This window comes from Erpetoichthys calabaricus, chromosome 15 (assembly GCF_900747795.2).
Source record: "Erpetoichthys calabaricus chromosome 15, fErpCal1.3, whole genome shotgun sequence".
Lineage (NCBI taxonomy): Eukaryota > Metazoa > Chordata > Cladistia > Polypteriformes > Polypteridae > Erpetoichthys > Erpetoichthys calabaricus.
In genome coordinates this window covers 9040716-9059677 of record NC_041408.2, presented here as the reverse complement: position 1 = coordinate 9059677, position 18962 = coordinate 9040716, and the positions used below count along the sequence as shown (strand labels likewise).

General features: G+C 38.1%; 1 protein-coding gene across 3 annotated transcripts in view; it reads left to right on the top strand.

The window, feature by feature from the left end:
• The window catches only part of LOC114666152 (cAMP-specific 3',5'-cyclic phosphodiesterase 7B-like), a 220972-nt gene that overhangs the window by 89041 nt on the left and 112969 nt on the right, over positions 1-18962 (top strand). Inside the window, exon 1 of one of the 3 annotated variants that reach the window (XM_051919300.1) lies at positions 9221-9513. The exons of the other annotated variants lie outside the window; for them this stretch is intronic. Within the exon in view, the coding sequence (XP_051775260.1) occupies positions 9279-9513 (235 nt within the window). The 5' untranslated portion in view covers positions 9221-9278. Of the gene's footprint in view, positions 1-9220; positions 9514-18962 lie in introns of those variants that run through there. 3 annotated transcript variants of the gene reach the window in all.

The window sequence follows — 18962 nt, the reverse complement described above, 5'->3', positions numbered from 1 at the left end:
TCTTGGCCCCTTTCTTCTGCTGTGGGAGGGCGGGGCCGACGTCGCACTTTCGAGGCAGGGCTACCCCTCCTCTCCTGGAGCCCCATTTATAAAACTTGCATATGCACAGAAAGAGGCCAGAAATGTGCGTCCGCAACTTCCCACGCAAACGAAAACTTGAGTTTTATTTACGGCAGCTCTGACCCAAGTGTACCCAACAGTTTGGAGAAACTGGGAAATGACGACACCCTCGACCAAGTAGCCAAACCAGCTAAATGGCGACTCTCGCATATAATAATTCACAACATTGAGCTGTTATTATAATGTGCGCTGACGTGACAAACATGTTAAACCTGAAAAATGATGAATGGGATTCACAGACTGGATTTGAATTCCCTTTTAAGAGGGCCAATGCTGCGTATTTGCACCGAAGAACTTTTTTTTTTGGTCCATTCATGTCGGCTACTTGTTATCAGTTCTGAGGGAACAGGAGTATTTCGTCTAACCAACACTGGAAGCCATTAACTGCCCGGTAAGGAAACTACATCCATACATAAAACATAAAACGTTTTTGCCAACTTGAAACCTGGGTACAATGTTGTGGCACCAGAAGTACTCCTGAGTCTTCCATCAGAGTCGGGAGAGGAGCAGGAGGACAGTACTTACAAGTCTTTAAAAACCCAGGACCTTTGTGTTGTGTAATTGTGTCTGGTATTTAAGGACTGAGACACCCCCTGCTGGCCACAGTGGATATGAAAGGAAGATATGAGAGAAACAATATAAAATATTTTTAAAAAGCTTCTATAAAAAAGCCCACCATGCTGTATCCCAGTTTCAAGAGAAATAAAATATGTTTAGCGAATTTCTGAACATGACATGCAGCTAAAAATCCAAAGCCGTTCTCCTGTTTGCATGAATATTTCACAGCTTACGAGGGCACCTTTTATGCCCTCAGACTTGGATGTGAATACATCGCCCTTATTAATATGCCTGTCATCAGTGGCATCTGCTTCAAATTAGAAGCACAAGATATTTAAAAACTGGTAGCACGCCATGTCTTTTTGAAATTTGGTTCTTCGTGCTTTTCACCGGGCATCAAGTATGCTTTGAAAAATGATGGCTATGTGTTTGCCATCTGTTGTGCCCCTTCTCGGCCCAAACCCCTCCACTTTAGCAGAAAATCCGAAGTTGAGCTTGTTGATATGGCAGGAGAACAACTTCAGAACACACTAGTGCTGGAGCCAATAACTCAACAAAGTAGCATTTGCAAAGGGCCTTGATCCAGTTAAGGACACTGGAGAGAGTGGAGCCTGTCCCAGCAGCATTTGGAAGCAAGGCAGGAAGAACCAAACTTGGACAGGTGGGAAGCCGAGTTCAGGGTTTACTCAAACATACACTGTCACGGACATGGGGACGATTTAAAATCCTGCTGCCTCACCGATGTGGCACGCCAGCTCACCTTCAGTACGAAGTCCTACCTCCATGTTTCCAAGCACTTCTCTGTGAGCACTAATAAAACCTGTGCAGTGTGCGATACTCCTCTACATCATATGTCACCTTTCACATATGTAGTGCTTGGTAGCAGGTGGTTGCATTGGACAAATGAAGTATCTATGCATTTATTATATACCATCTTTAATATCTGTTATATAGTGCATTACATATCTATTTATCATATAGTGCCTTTCCTATCTATCTATTGCCTCACTCATCTATTTATCCATCTGATATATAGTGCTTTACACACCCATCCATCTTTCTATATTGTACACTGCCTCACACATCTATTATATAGTGCCTTACATATCAATCTATTATATATTACCTTTAATATTTATCTGTCTGCCTGTCATATAGAAAGTCATTCACATCTATGTATCATATAGGGCCTTACATGTCTATCTATTATACAGTACCTTACAAATCCATCTCTCCATTTGTCTGTTATATTATTCAATACATGTCTGTCTGTCTGTCTATCATGTTATATAGTGTCTTGATTTGTCTGTCTGTCATATAGTGCCTCTTGTATCTATAGGTTATATTGTACCATACACATCCATCCATTCATCTGTCTCTCTCCCTCTGTCTACTATATAGTGCATTTCACATCCATTTATCTGTTATATAGTGCTGTACATATTCGTCCATCTTTCTATATTGTACACTGCCTCACTCATCTTATCATATAGTGTCTTACATATCTACATCTATTTATGTCAAAGATAATGCAGATTTGCATAATGTAATTAATAAAGCTGCACTTTCAAATATTCCTATTCTTGTAGCTTTTTGCTGAATTGATCAGAGAAAAACAATTCATGTTGGGTGAGAGAGTGTCTTTTAATTATAAATAGAATGATGCTGAGAGATCAGTAACACTTTGGATCTTGGCTGTGTGTGGAAAGCTTTTCATGTTTTAAGTGTGTAGTTTGCTGCTCCTGATTCTGTGCTGTGTTTATGGTTTCTTTCTTGAGATGAAAAATATCTGCAGGCTATTGTACCGTAGTTGTTTTGCTCCACAGAGACCTGAGTGTATTGTGGGATGTTGCTAACAAGCAGAAGCTTCTAAGAAAAAAAAATAAAGGAAGTACAAAAAAGTAAGACAGATGTATGAATTTGTGTATGCTTACTGTGTGTGTGTTATACATATATATATATATATATATATATATATATATATATATATATATATATATATATATATATACTGGTGCCCAGAAGGACCGAAGGAGGGATTACACCTCCTCCGGACCACAAGGGGGCAACCGCACTGGTGGCTATGGGGACCACGGGAAAGGAGCATGGAAGCTCAACCCTATAGGGGTCCATGGTCACCGCCAAGGGGCGCCCAGATGCCTGAAGACCCCTGGCCCTCCGCCACACCCGGAAGTGCTGGAGGGATGAAGACCAGGGACACCCGGGACCCAATCCATGTGGTTCGTTGTGTGGTGGGGGTGGCATTGCGCTGTAATCGGCGTATGCTCCCAACCTCAACTTCTTCTAAAGTCACGAGTCTGCAAAGTTGAGAACAGTGAGCACTCACTTATCGAAGAATTGAGATCCCAAACCCAGTGTGATTCCAGAACTGCATTAGACGCCATGCGCGCACACACACACACACACAAAATGATGTAGACACTGTGATGATGTAAGCATCCACAGTGGTTTTCTTAAAATGCTAGCTGTGCTACCCATCTAAGATGGGCTAAAATCTCTGCAATCAATGTAGACCTCAGTGTTAACATTTGCAGTGCACCATGCAATACATACCGTATGTCTCTGTTGAATGCTGTTTGTTATGCAGGATTTGTAAAAGCAGTGTTAATGCTTGTGAAATAACAAATGCAATGCATGTCTCTGTTGCATTCCTTTTGGTATGGGATTCACAAAAGCAATGTTAATATGATTTGCCATCTTTTAGAATGAAAAATGCAAAGCATACATCTGTTATAGGGCAGCACGGTGGCGCAGTGGTAGCACTGCTCCCTTGCAGTTAGGAGACCCGGGTTTGCTTCCCAGGTCCTCCCTGCATGGAGTTTGCATGTTCTCCCCGTGTCTCTGTGGGTTTCCTCCCACAGTCCAAAGACATGCAGGTAAGGTGCACTGGCGAACCTAAATTGTCCCTTGTGTGTGTGTGAGAGTGCACTGAGGTGGGCTGGCGCCCTGCCTGGGGATTTGTTCCAGCCTTGTGCCTTGTGCTGGCTGGGATTGGCTCCAGCGGACCCTCGTGACCCTGTGTTAGGATATAGTGGGTTGGGAAATGACTGACTGACTGACATCTGTTATATGCTATTTGGTATGGTATACGTCAAAGTATTGTTAATGTTCATAATGCGCCATCTGTTGTAATGAAAAAATGAATTTGTATTTATTTACTACAAATGTTTGTGATGTACCATATGTTGGAATGACAAATGCAGTACATATGTCTCTGTTGCATGCCATTTGCTATGGGATCTAAAAAAGCAGTTTTAATGTTTGTGATGCACCATCTGTTGGAATGACAAATGCAATGCATATTTCTGTTATATGCCTTTTGGTATGGAATTTGTAAAAGCAGTGTTAATGTTCATGATGTGCCATCTGTTAAAGTGAAAAAATGCAAAGCATTTAATTACTACAAATGTTTGTGATGCACCATCTGGTGGAATAGCAAATGTCTGTTTTATGCCGTTTGGTATGGGATTTGTAAAAGCAGCGGTAATGTTTGGAATAAGCAATGCAATGTATTTTATTACTTGAAATGCACCATATTTTGGAATGACATGCAAGGCACATGTCTCTGTTATATTGCATTTGGTATGGGATTTGTAAAAGCAGTATTAATGTTTATGATGTGCCATCTGTTAGAATGAAAAATGCAAAGCATACATCTGTTATATGCTATTTGGTATGGTATTCATCAAAACATTGTTAATGCTCATGATGCGCCATCTGTTGTAATGAAAAAATGCAATGTATTTAATTACTACAAATGATGCACCGTCTGTTGGAATGACAAATGCAGTACATATGTACAATACAATACAATACAATTTATTTTTGTATAGCCCAAAATCACACAAGAAGTGCCGCAATGGTCTTTAACAGGCCCTGCCTCTTGACAGCCCCCCAGCCTTGACTCTCTAAGAAGACAAGGAAAAACTCCCAAAAAAAAACTTTGTAGGGAAAAAATGGAAGAAACCTCGGGAAAGTCAATTCAAAGAGAGACCCCTTTCCAGGTAGGTTGGGCGTGCAGTGGGTGTCAAAAAGAAGGGGGTCAATACAATACAATACAATACACAGAACAGAACAAATTCTCAATACAGTATAAAAATAAAAATTTTACAAGTACAGAGCAGAATTTAACAGTCGATGATATCACATAATATGATTTGGATATATTTAGAGTCCTGGAGACCTCAGCCATCAAGCTGCCTCCCCCATTTGGCCATTCCATGGCTGAAACAGTGCTGGGCCAGCCAATCCGATGAAAGGACCCCTCTACTCCACGATTCCTGCGATCCTCCATCAGAGATGACTTTACCTTAGGCAGGCAAAACAACTTGGCAGGTGGGCCATGGCACCAAGTGCCACATTTGAGTACTGGGAAGAGAAACAGAATAAGTGAGGGTTAGTTACAAATTGTAAAGATCACGTTACTTATGTTTTAGTGCTAATGACGTACAACAGAAATGCAGTCTGTACAGTTAATCAGCAGCTCTAGTCAGGGTGTGCTAAACTGAAGTCGTGAGTCTTCAGCCAGGATTTGAAGGCTGAGACTGAAGGGACATCTCTTATAGTAGCAGGCAGACCACTCCACAGTTTAGGAGCCTCCTATAACTAAAAGGTGGACCTCCCACTGTTATTTTATTAATTCTTAGAATTATAAGCAGACCGACATCTTGAGATCTTAATGTGCGCTCTGGTTTGTAAGTCATAAGTTCCGACAAGTAAGCCGGACCTTGGCCATTTAAGGCTTTATATGTTAAAAGGAGGATTTTGAAATCTGCCCTAAACTTAACCGGGAGCCAGTATAAGGACTTGAGGACTGGATTTATGTGTTCGTATTTTCTTGTTCTTGTAATAATTCTCGCAGCCGCATTTTGGATTAACTGGAGGCTGTATAAAGAACAGTTTGAACATCCAGTGAACACCGCATTGCAGTAGTCAGTCCTACTAGGAATAAATGCATGAATTAATTGCTCAGAATCCTGATTATTTAGGTAATGTAATAGGCGCTTTAAATGACATGCTAGAGTCAAAGATAACTCCTAGATTGCGGACTGATTCAGTAAAATTAATGAGATTCCAACTGAGGTAAATGGTGACAAAATATTGTTGTGATCAGCGTCATTCCCTCCAATAATTAACATCTCTGTTTTATCTGTATTTAAAGATAAGTAGTTCTCATTCATCCACTCCTTTAAATCGCTAACACGACTAATTAAAGACAACATCGGAGAAACTTCATCTGATTTAAATGAAAGGTATAACTGGGTGTCATCTGCATACGACTGCAAATTAACATTATGTTTCCTAATGAGAGATCCCAGTGGAAGCATGTAAAGTGAAAACAGTAAAGGTCTGAGTACTGAGCCCTGCGGGACACCATATTGAACTTCTTTGTATAATGATGGAGTACTGTCAGCACATTTCTGTACATATTGGAATCAATTTGATAAATAAGAACTAAACCAAGCGAGCACAGTGCCTGTAATCCCAACATAATTTTCAAGCCTGTGCAGTAAAATAGAATGGTCAATGGTGTCAAATTCTGCGCTTAAGTCCAAGAACATAGTTACAGTGGAGTTTCCTTCATCAGAGGATATCAGAATGTCGTTTACAACCTGCATTAGTGCCGTTTCTGTACTATGACCAGTGCGCAAACCAGACTGGAATTTCTCAAATAAATTGTAATGCATAAGGTGTGACTGAAGCTGATTGACGACTACTTTTTCTGGTATTTTAGAGAGAAAGGGTACATTTGAAATAGGCCTATAATTAATTAGTATGTGTGGGTCTTGGTCTGACTTTTTAAGTAATGGTTTTAAGACTGACACTTTTAGTGCATCAGGGTACTGTGCCATGCAATAATGAACTGTTGATAATGTTTAAAATAGGCACTGCAAGAACATCCTTTGCACTTTTGGGATTAATAAAGTATCTATCTATCTATCTATCTATCTATCTATCTATCTATCTATCTATCTATCTATCTATCTATCTATCTATCTATCTATCTATCTATCTATCTATCTATCTATCTATCTATCTATCTATCTATCTATCTATCTATCTATCTATCTATCTATCTATCTATCAGTTTTGTTGGCACTGGATCTAGGGAACAAGTAATGGGTTTCATTTTAGAAATTAAAGTTAAGACTTCCTGCTCTATTACAGGATTAAAATTACTAAAGTACTGAATGCAATGTGAGACAGGGTCTGCTAAGCTAGTATGCGGTTTGTACTGTGATGCTGAGATCTGGGATCTTATATTTTTAATTCTGTCATTGAAGAAGTTCATAAAGTTTGTACTGCTAATGTCTGTTGGTATTTTGTTAATTTAGCAACTGTTTTAAACAGTACCCAAGGATTTTTATTATTGCTATCTATGTAGAATAGCATTCTGAGCAAGCTTTAAAGAGAGCTTTTAATATTTTTTAACACTCTCTGTCAATGCAATTAAAAGACATGTAGCTTTGTTGGTCTCCATCTGCACTCCAGTTTTTGACACTCTAATTTAACAGCGCGAGTGTTTTCATTAAACCAGGGAGAGTTTCTATGTGCTTTGATCACTTTTGTTTTAAGGGGAGCCACTGCATCCAGAGCATCTCTTAAGGTCACATTATAATGTGATGTTAGCTGATGTAAACGTGGAAAACAATTTAGATTTAATGTTAACTGAATATGTCTCTGTTATACGCCATTTGGTATGGGATTTGTAAAAACAGTGGTAATGTTTGTGATACGCCATCTATTCAAAAGACCTTGAGCATGGGAAAGGTGCTATATAAATAAAATGTATGATTATTACTATTAGAGATTGCAAATGGATGGATACACACACTTATCTTTTTATTAAGGGGGAAGCACCACAAGAATGCTGCAGGTGTCATTAGTGCATTTTTTTTTTTTTCCCTTGGGCATGACACACAAGCTTTATACTAGTAAATGATATGGATGACTTTATTAGGAAAAAATTAATATTTTTCATTCATGGTCACTGCCAAAAATTACGTCTTGTTAAAGAACATTTGAGGGGATTAAAATGCTAGAATGATGAAGTGACATCCTTTCATATACCTGTACTGACTCCCGATGAGATGGTGGGAATTTTAGTGACAAGAACCCAGGAGATAAAATGTAGTCAAAAATTCAAACTGGAATCGGTGCCAAGAATTAAACTGATCTGTCATCACGTTCAGAACATTAATCAACTTCTATGTTTTCTCCTAGAAAACACCATGAGAAACTCGCTGATCAAGGTTAAAACTTGACTGCTGTGACCACCAACATGCTGTGTGCCCACATTTGCGCAGGGAAGGTGGTACAGGCAACCCAAACAACATTACCACAATTATTGACTTTGCACTGTGGCACAGTGATAGCACTGCTGTCTCGCAGTAAGAAGTTTTATGTCCCAGATCCTCCCTTGTGGAATTTGTTTGCATGTTCTCCCTGTGTCTGCGTGGGTTTCCTTCTACACTCTATAAAGACATGTAGGTTTGGTAAATTGGAGATCCAATATTGGCCTTGGTGTGTGTGTGTGTGTGTGTTTGCCCTGAGATGAACTGACACTCTGTCCAGGGTTTGTTCCTCACTTGCACCCAATGCTAGCTTGGACAGGCTCCAGCAGACCCCCTGTTCAAGACTAAGCAGGTTAGAAAATGACTGACTGACCAAACCTCATGTTATCCTAAACTTGGATGACTCAGGAATATGCGCACCAAAGTCTGATGCAGTTGCACCGAGGACATCCCACATTGTGCACTCCCAGGGGCTTGTGGGTAGGATGGTCATAACAACAATGGACTCGATTGCTCTAAAATGGTTAGTGACCATAATCCAACAGAATGGGGTCAGGGGGTAAATGCTGAAAGAAGAAATGTTAGAGAGAGAAATAAAAACGGCAGAACTGAATTCTGCGGGTCAAGCTGGTAACGCCAACCTCTGTTTATAAGTCCCCAAAACTTGGCACAAACAATAATTAAAAATGTCAATTGGAACAATTCCTTCCAGTCTCAGAGCACTTCGTAATGGAGTGTCACAATGTGGTAGCACAACTCTGAAACAGTCGGGAGAGTATGGAAGCTGCAAAAGTATTTTGTGCTTGGGAACAGGGGAGGCGTCCTTCCTGGGATTTGCTGTGGACAACTGCTGGTTGCGGGCTGTTGCCTTTCAGGTATTTGCTTGTTTTAAAGGCACAAAGTGGCGTGTTACCTTTCAGCAAGTAACTTTATCCTTGAATCGCTCAGCACACAGTTGTCTGTTCTGCTGACTAACCCACCAGAGCCGTTGTCTGGTATTTTTCTCTCTGTGTGTGACCCCCCCTTCCCACAACCCCCCTTCACACACATTCTCACTTCTCTCTCACTCCTTCTTGCTCATTTGCTAATTTCCTAAGAGCTGCTTGCACTGGCAGCAGGGACCTTGAAAATACATTTGGGCACTTTGTGTTTGTCTCTCTCACACACTCACTCTCACACAGCAAATCCCTCACAAAGGGAGGAGGAGGGACACTGTGTGTGCCAGCAGTGCTTAGTCTCCTCACTTTTGCTCGGTCTGTGGTCTCACCAAAGGAAAGGGAAGCAATGCCGGTGCTGAGTGGGTTCTTGAACGCCAAGCTGGGCAAGATGTGGAAAGCAGGTGAGCAGCTCCTCCCCACGTCGGTGTGGATGCTCTCGACTTACCAGCAAGGAGCGCTGGCGCTGGAGCTCCCAGAACTGATCCAGCTGGTCAAACTGGTCTGGAAATCCAAGCACAGTCTCCAAGGGACAAAGAGGAAAGGGATTTCTGAAAGTGAAGAAGCCCTGTCTCATTTCCAAGGTAGTACCAATTTGCTGTTTTGTTTTGTTCTTGTTTTGATCAAAAAAAAAAAAAAAAAAAAAAAAAAAAAAAAAAGAAGAAACACCAAGTCAAGGGGGTGGAAGAGAGCTGGAGCAGAATTGACGTACTTTGAACGTATAACATTAGGAACTTGAACTTATAGTACAATCTCAGTAGTTTGAACGTATAACATTAGGAACTTGAACTTATGGTACAATCTCAGTAGTTTGAACGTATAACATTAGGAACTTGAACTTATGGTACAATCTCAGTAGTTTGAACGTATAACATTAGGAACTTGAACTTATGGTACAATCTCAGTAGTTTGAACGTATAACATTAGGAACTTGAACTTATAGTACAATCTCAGTAGTTTGAACGTATAACATTAGGAACTGGAACTTATAGTACAATCTCAGTAGTTTGAACGTATAACATTAGGAACTGGAACTTATAGTACAATCTCAGTAGTTTGAACGTATAACATTAGTAACTTGAACTTATGGTACAATCTCAGTAGTTTGAACGTATAACATTAGGAACTGGAACTTATGGTACAATCTCAGTAGTTTGAACGTATAACATTAGGAACTGGAACTTATGGTACAATCTCAGTAGTTTGAACGTATAACATTAGGAACTGGAACTTATGGTACAATCTCAGTAGTTTGAACGTATAACATTAGGAACTTGAACTTATAGTACAATCTCAGTAGTTTGAACGTATAACATTAGGAACTTGAACTTATAGTACAATCTCAGTAGTTTGAACGTATAACATTAGGAACTTGAACTTATAGTACAATCTCAGTAGTTTGAACGTATAACATTAGGAACTTGAACTTATAGTACAATCTCAGTAGTTTGAACGTATAACATTAGGAACTTGAACTTATGGTACAATCTCAGTAGTTTGAACGTATAACATTAGGAACTTGAACTTATGGTACAATCTCAGTAGTTTGAACGTATAACATTAGGAACTTGAACTTATGGTACAATCTCAGTAGTTTGAACGTATAACATTAGTAACTTGAACTTATGGTACAATCTCAGTAGTTTGAACGTATAACATTAGGAACTGGAACTTATGGTACAATCTCAGTAGTTTGAACGTATAACATTAGGAACTTGAACTTATAGTACAATCTCAGTAGTTTGAACGTATAACATTAGGAACTTGAACTTATAGTACAATCTCAGTAGTTTGAACGTATAACATTAGGAACTGGAACTTATGGTACAATCTCAGTAGTTTGAACGTATAACATTAGGAACTGGAACTTATGGTACAATCTCAGTAGTTTGAACGTATAACATTAGGAACTGGAACTTATGGTACAATCTCAGTAGTTTGAACGTATAACATTAGGAACTGGAACTTATGGTACAATCTCAGTAGTTTGAACGTATAACATCAGCTGTTTGAACATATAACATTAGTAAACTGAAAGTACAACATTAGTAACTTGAACGTATGGCATAAAATCAGTAAATTGAATGTATAACATTAGAAAATTGAACTTATGGTATAACATCAGTAGACTGAATTTTATGACATAAGTAACATGATCTTATGGTATAAAAATAGCACATTGAAGTTAGTGTGTAACATCAGTAAGTTGAACATATAACATAATCCATCTATCCATTTTCCAATGCGCTGAATCTGAACACAGGGTCACGGGGGTCTGCTGGAGCCAATCCCAGCCAACACAGGGCACAAGGCAGGAACCAATCCAGGGCAGGGTGCCAACCCACTGCAGGACACACACAAACACACCCACACACCAAGCACACACTAGGGCCAATTTAGATTCGCCAATCCACCTAACCTGCAAGTCTTTGGAATGTGGGAGGAAACCGGAGCGCCCGGAGAAAACCCACGCAGACACGGGGAGAACATGCAAACTCCACGCAGGGTGGACCTGGGAAGCGAACCCATGTCCCCAGGTCTCCCAACTGCGAGGCAGCAGCGCTACCCACTGCGCCACCGTGCCGCCCCATAATAACATCAGTAGAGTTAATTTATAACATCAGTAAATTGAATGTATAACATTAGTAACTTGAATTTCTGGTATAACATCAGCTGATTGAACATATAACATCAGTAAACAAAGTAGAACATCAGCAACTTGAACTTACGGTACAATCTCAGTAGTTTGAACGTATAACATTAGTAACTGGAACTTATGGTACAATCTCAGTAGTTTGAACGTATAACATTAGGAACTGGAATTTAAGGTACAAACTCAGTAGTTTGAACGTATAACATTAGTAACTGGAACTTATGGTACAAACTCAGTAGTTTGAACGTATAACATTAGTAACTTGAACTTATGGTACAATCTCAGTAGTTTGAACGTATAACATTAGGAACTGGAACTTATGGTACAATCTCAGTAGTTTGAACGTATAACATTAGGAACTTGAACTTACGGTACAATCTCAGTAGTTTGAACGTATAACATTAGTAACCTGAACTTACGGTACAATCTCAGTAGTTTGAACGTATAACATTAGGAACTTGAACTTATGGTACAATCTCAGTAGTTTGAACGTATAACATTAGTAACCTGAACTTACGGTACAATCTCAGTAGTTTGAACGTATAACATTAGGAACTTGAACTAATGGTACAATGTCAGTAGTTTGAACGTATAACATTAGTAACTTGAACTTAAGGTACAATCTCAGTAGTTTGAACGTATAACATTAGGAACTTGAACTTATGGTACAATCTCAGTAGTTTGAACGTATAACATCAGGTGATTGAACGTATAACATCTGTAAACTGAAAGTAGAACATCAGCAACTTGAACTTATAGTACAATCTCAGTAGTTGGAACGTATAACATTAGTAACTGGAACTTAAGGTACAATCTCAGTAGTTTGAACGTATAACATTAGGAACTGGAACTTATGGTACAATCTCAGTAGTTTGAACGTATAACATCAGCTGTTTGAACGTATAACATTAGTAAAGTGAAAGTATAACATTAGTAACTTGAACTTATGGTATAACATCAGTAGATTGAATTCATAACTTCAGTAAAACAAACATAACATTAGTACATTGAACTTATAACGTTAACAACTTAATCTTGTGCTATAAAATTAACAGATTGAATTTATTGTGTAACATCAGTAAACTGAAAGTACAACATTAGTAACTTGAACGTATAGCATAAAATCAGTAAATTGGATGTATAATATTAATAAATTGAACTTATAACATCAGCAGATTGAACTTATAACATTAGAAAATTGAACTTATGGTATTACATCAGTCGACTGAATTTTATGACATAAGTAACACGATCTTATGGTATAAAAATAGCACATTGAAGTTAGTGTGTAACATCAGTAAGTTGAACATATAACATCATCCATCCATCCATTTTCCAATGCGCTGAATCTGAACACAGGGTCACGGGGGTCTGCTGGAGCCAATCCCAGCCAACACAGGGCACAAGGCAGGAACCAATCCAGGGCAGGGGGTGCCAACCCACTGCAGGACACACACAAACACACCAAGCACACACTAGGGCCATTTTAGATTCGCCAATCCACCTAACCTGCAAGTCTTTGGAATGTGGGAGGAAACCGGAGCGCCCGGAGAAAACCCACGCAGACACGGGGAGAACATGCAAACTCCACGCAGGGTGGACCTGGGAAGCGAACCCATATCCCCAGGTCTCCCAACTGCGAGGCAGCAGCGCTACCCACTGCGCCACCGTGCCGCCCCATAATAACATCAGCTGATTGAACATATAACATCAGTAAACAAAGTAGAACATCAGCAACTTGAACTTACGGTACAATCTCAGTAGTTTGAACGTATAACATTAGTAACTGGAACTTATGGTACAATCTCAGTAGTTTGAACGTATAACATTAGGAACTGGAACTTATGGTACAATGTCAGTAGTTTGAACGTATAACATTAGGAACTTGAACTTATGGTACAATCTCAGTAGTTTGAACGTATAACATTAGGAACTTGAACTAATGGTACAATCTCAGTAGTTTAAACATATAACATCAGCTGTTTGAATGTATAACATTAGTAAAGTGAAAGTATAACAGTAGTAACCTGAACTTACGGTACAATCTCAGTAGTTTGAACGTATAACATCAGGTGATTGAACGTATAACATCTGTAAACTGAAAGTAGAACATCAGGAACTTGAACTTATAGTACAATCTCAGTAGTTTGAACGTATAACATCAGCTGTTTGAACGTATAACATTAGTAAAGTGAAAGTATAACATTAGTAACTTGAACTTATGGTATAACATCAGTAGATTGAATTCATAACTTCAGTAAAACAAACATAACATTAGTACATTGAACTTATAACGTTAACAACTTAATCTTGTGCTATAAAATTAACAGATTGAATTTATTGTGTAACATCAGTAAACTGAAAGTACAACATTAGTAACTTGAACGTATAGCATAAAATCAGTAAATTGGATGTATAATATTAATAAATTGAACTTATAACATCAGCAGATTGAACTTATAACATTAGAAAATTGAACTTATGGTATTACATCAGTCGACTGAATTTTATGACATAAGTAACACGATCTTATGGTATAAAAAATAGCACATTGAAGTTAGTGTGTAACATCAGTAAGTTGAACATATAACATCATCCATCCATCCATTTTCCAATGCGCTGAATCTGAACACAGGGTCACGGGGGTCTGCTGGAGCCAATCCCAGCCAACACAGGGCACAAGGCAGGAACCAATCCAGGGCAGGGTGCCAACCCACTGCAGGACACACACAAACACACCAAGCACACACTAGGGCCATTTTAGATTCGCCAATCCACCTAACCTGCAAGTCTTTGGAATGTGGGAGGAAACCGGAGCGCCCGGAGAAAACCCACGCAGACACGGGGAGAACATGCAAACTCCACGCAGGGTGGACCTGGGAAGCGAACCCATATCCCCAGGTCTCCCAACTGCGAGGGCAGCAGCGCTACCCACTGCGCCACCGTGCCGCCCCATAATAACATCAGCTGATTGAACATATAACATCAGTAAACAAAGTAGAACATCAGCAACTTGAACTTACGGTACAATCTCAGTAGTTTGAACGTATAACATTAGTAACTGGAACTTATGGTACAATCTCAGTAGTTTGAACGTATAACATTAGGAACTGGAACTTATGGTACAATGTCAGTAGTTTGAACGTATAACATTAGGAACTTGAACTTATGGTACAATCTCAGTAGTTTGAACGTATAACATTAGGAACTTGAACTAATGGTACAATCTCAGTAGTTTAAACATATAACATCAGCTGTTTGAATGTATAACATTAGTAAAGTGAAAGTATAACAGTAGTAACCTGAACTTACGGTACAATCTCAGTAGTTTGAACGTATAACATCAGGTGATTGAACGTATAACATCTGTAAACTGAAAGTAGAACATCAGGAACTTGAACTTATAGTACAATCTCAGTAGTTGGAACGTATAACATTAGTAACTGGAAGTTAAGGTACAATCTCAGTAGTTTGAACGTATAACATTAGGAACTTGAACTTATGGTACAATCTCAGTAGTTTGAACGTATAACATTAGGAACTGGAACTTATGGTACAATCTCAGTAGTTTGAACGTATAACATTAGGAACTTGAACTTATGGTACAATCTCAGTAGTTTGAACGTATAACATTAGTAACCTGAACTTACGGTACAATCTCAGTAGTTTGAACGTATAACATTAGGAACTTGAACTTATGGTACAATCTCAGTAGTTTGAACGTATAACATTAGTAAGTGGAACTTAAGGTACAATCTCAGTAGTTTGAACGTATAACATTAGGAACATTATCTTATGGTACAATCTCAGTAGTTTGAACGTATAACATTAGTAAGTGGAACTTACGGTACAATCTCAGTAGTTTGAACGTATAACATTAGGAACATTATCTTATGGTACAATCTCAGTAGTTTGAATGTATAACATTAGTAACTGGAACTTAAGGTACAATCTCAGTAGTTTGAACGTATAACATCAGCTGTTTGAACGTATAACATTAGTAACCTGAACTTAAGGTACAATCTCAGTAGTTTGAACGTATAACATTAGTAACTTGAACTTATGGTACAATCTCAGTAGTTTGAACGTATAACATTAGTAACCTGAACTTACGGTACAATCTCAGTAGTTTGAACGTATAACATTAGTAACTGGAACTTATAGTACAAACTCAGTAGTTGGAACATATAACCTTAGTAACTTGAACTTATGGTACAATCTCAGTAGTTTGAACGTATGACATTAGTAACCTGAACTTACGGTACAATCTCAGTAGTTTGAACGTATAACATTAGTAACTTGAACTTATAGTACAAACTCAGTAGTTGGAACATATAACCTTAGTAACTTGAACTTATGGTACAATCTCAGTAGTTTGAACGTATAACATTAGTAACTGGAACTTAAGGTACAATCTCAGTAGTTTGAACGTATAACATTAGGAACTGGAACTTATGGTACAATCTCAGTAGTTTGAACGTATAACATCAGCTGTTTGAACGTATAACATTAGTAACCTGAACTTACGGTACAATCTCAGTAGTTTGAACGTATAACATTAGGAACTTGAACTTATGGTACAATCTCAGTAGTTTGAACGTATAACATTAGGAACTTGAACTTATGGTACAATCTCAGTAGTTTGAACGTATAACATTAGGAACTTGAACTTATGGTACAATCTCAGTAGTTTGAACGTATAACATTAGGAACTTTATCTTATGGTACAATCTCAGTAGTTTGAACGTATAACATTAGGAACTGGAACTTATGGTACAATCTCAGTAGTTTGAACGTATAACATTAGGAACTGGAACTTATACGTTCAAACTACTGAGATTGTACCATAAGTTCCAGTTCCTAATGTTATACGTTGAAACTACTGAGATTGTACCATAAGTTCAAGTTACTAATGTTATACGTTCAAACTACTGAGATTGTACCTTAAGTTCCAGTTCCTAATGTTATACGTTCAAACTATTGAGATTGTACCTTAAGTTCCAGTTCCTAATGTTTTACGTTCAAACTACTGAGATTGTACCATAACATTAGGAACTGGAACTTAAGGTACAATCTCAGTAGTTTGAACGTAAAACATTAGGAACTGGAACTTAAGGTACAATCTCAGTAGTTTGAACGTATAACATTAGGAACTTGAACTTATGGTACAATCTCAGTAGTTTGAACGTATAACATTAGGAACTTGAATTTAAGGTACAATCTCAGTAGTTTGAACGTATAACATCAGCTGTTTGAACGTATAACATTAGTAAAGTGAAAGTATAACATTAGTAACTTGAACTTAAGGTACAATCTCAGTAGTTTGAACGTATAACATTAGGAACTGGAACTTATGGTACAATCTCAGTAGTTTGAACGTATAACATCAGCTGTTTGAACGTATAACATTAGTAAAGTGAAAGTATAACATTAGTAACTTGAACTCATAGTACAATCTCAGTAGTTTGAACGTATAACATTAGGAACTTGAACTTATGGTACAATCTCAGTAGTTTGAACGTATAACATTAGGAACTTGAACTTATGGTACAATCTCAGTAGTTTGAACGTATAACATCAGGTGATTGAACGTATAACATCAGTAAACTGAAAGTAGAACATCAGCAACTTGAACTTATAGTACAATCTCAGTAGTTGGAACGTATAACATTAGTAACTTGAACTTATGGTACAATCTCAGTAGTTTGAACGTATAACATTAGTAACTGGAACTTAAGGTACAATCTCAGTTGTTTGAACGTACAACATTAGGAACTGGAACTTATGGTACAATCTCAGTAGTTTGAACGTATAACATTAGGAACTGGAACTTAAGGTACAATCTCAGTAGTTTGAACGTATAACATTAGGAACTGGAACTTATGGTACAATCTCAGTAGTTTGAACGTATAACATTAGGAACTTGAACTTATGGTACAATCTCAGTAGTTTGAACGTATAACATTAGGAACTTGAACTTATGGTACAATCTCAGTAGTTTGAACGTATAACATTAGTAACTTGAATTTAAGGTACAATCTCAGTAGTTTGAACGTATAACATTAGGAACTGGAACTTATGGTACAATCTCAGTAGTTTGAACGTATAACATTAGTAACTTGAACTTATGGTACAATCTCAGTAGTTTGAACATATCCATCCATCCATCCATTTTCCAACCCGCTGAATCCGAACACAGGGTCACGGGGGTCTGCTGGAGCCAATCCCAGCCAACACAGGGCACAAGGCAGGAACCAATCCTGGGCAGGGTGCCAACCCACCACAGAGTTTGAACGTATAACATTAGTAACTTGAACTTAAGGTACAATCTCAGTAGTTTGAACGTATAACATCAGCTGTTTGAACGTATAACATTAGTAAAGTGAAAGTACAACATTAGTAACTTGAACGTATGGCATAAAATCAGTAAATTTAATGTATAATATTAATAACTTGAACTTATAACATCAGCAGATTGAACTTATAACATTAGAAAATTGAACTTATGGGACAAAATCAGTTAAATGCATTTTTGGTATATCATCAATAAACTGAAAATAAAACATCAGCTGATTGAGCGTGTAGTTCAGGAGGTGGCTGTGATGGACATCTGGCTTTGTAAAGAAGAGGATTTGTGTTTTGTTTTGTGTGCTGTATTTGTCCCATTTTTTTGACACCCATTATATACCCAGCCAACCTGGAAAGGGGGTCTCTCTCTGATTTGCCTTTCCCAGGGTTTCTTTCAAGGGTTTTTTTTTTTGACATCTTGGAGAATCAAAGGTCGGGTTGCTGTCAGAAAAAAGGCCATGTTAAAGCCCGATGAGGCACTTCTTGTGTGATTATACAATAAGCAAGTAGTTCTTATAATATCAATAATTGTACATGTGTAACATCACTAAATTGAACTTATGGTATAACATCAGTAGAATGAATTCATAACTTCAGTAAAACAAACATAACAGTACATTGAACTTATAACATCAGTAACTTAATCTTGCGGTATAAAATTAGCAGATTGAATTTATTGTGTAACATCAGTTAACTGAACGTACAACATTAGTAAATTGAACTTATGGTATAACATCAGTAGACTGACTTTTATAACATATGTAACTTCATCTTCTGGTATAAAATTAGCAGATTGAACTTATGGTGTAACATCAATAAATTGAAATTGAACTTGTGGTATAAAATCAGTAACTTGACTTGGTATAACATCAGTAAAGTGAATGCATAACCTCAGTACGTTGAGTTTGTGGTTCAGGATGTCGCCATCATGCATGGACCGTTTAGCTTTGTGAAAAGGATCGACATGGTTTCTGTTTTTTTACCCCTTTTTTTGATACCCATTACATGCCCAGGCTACCTGGAAGGGGCGGT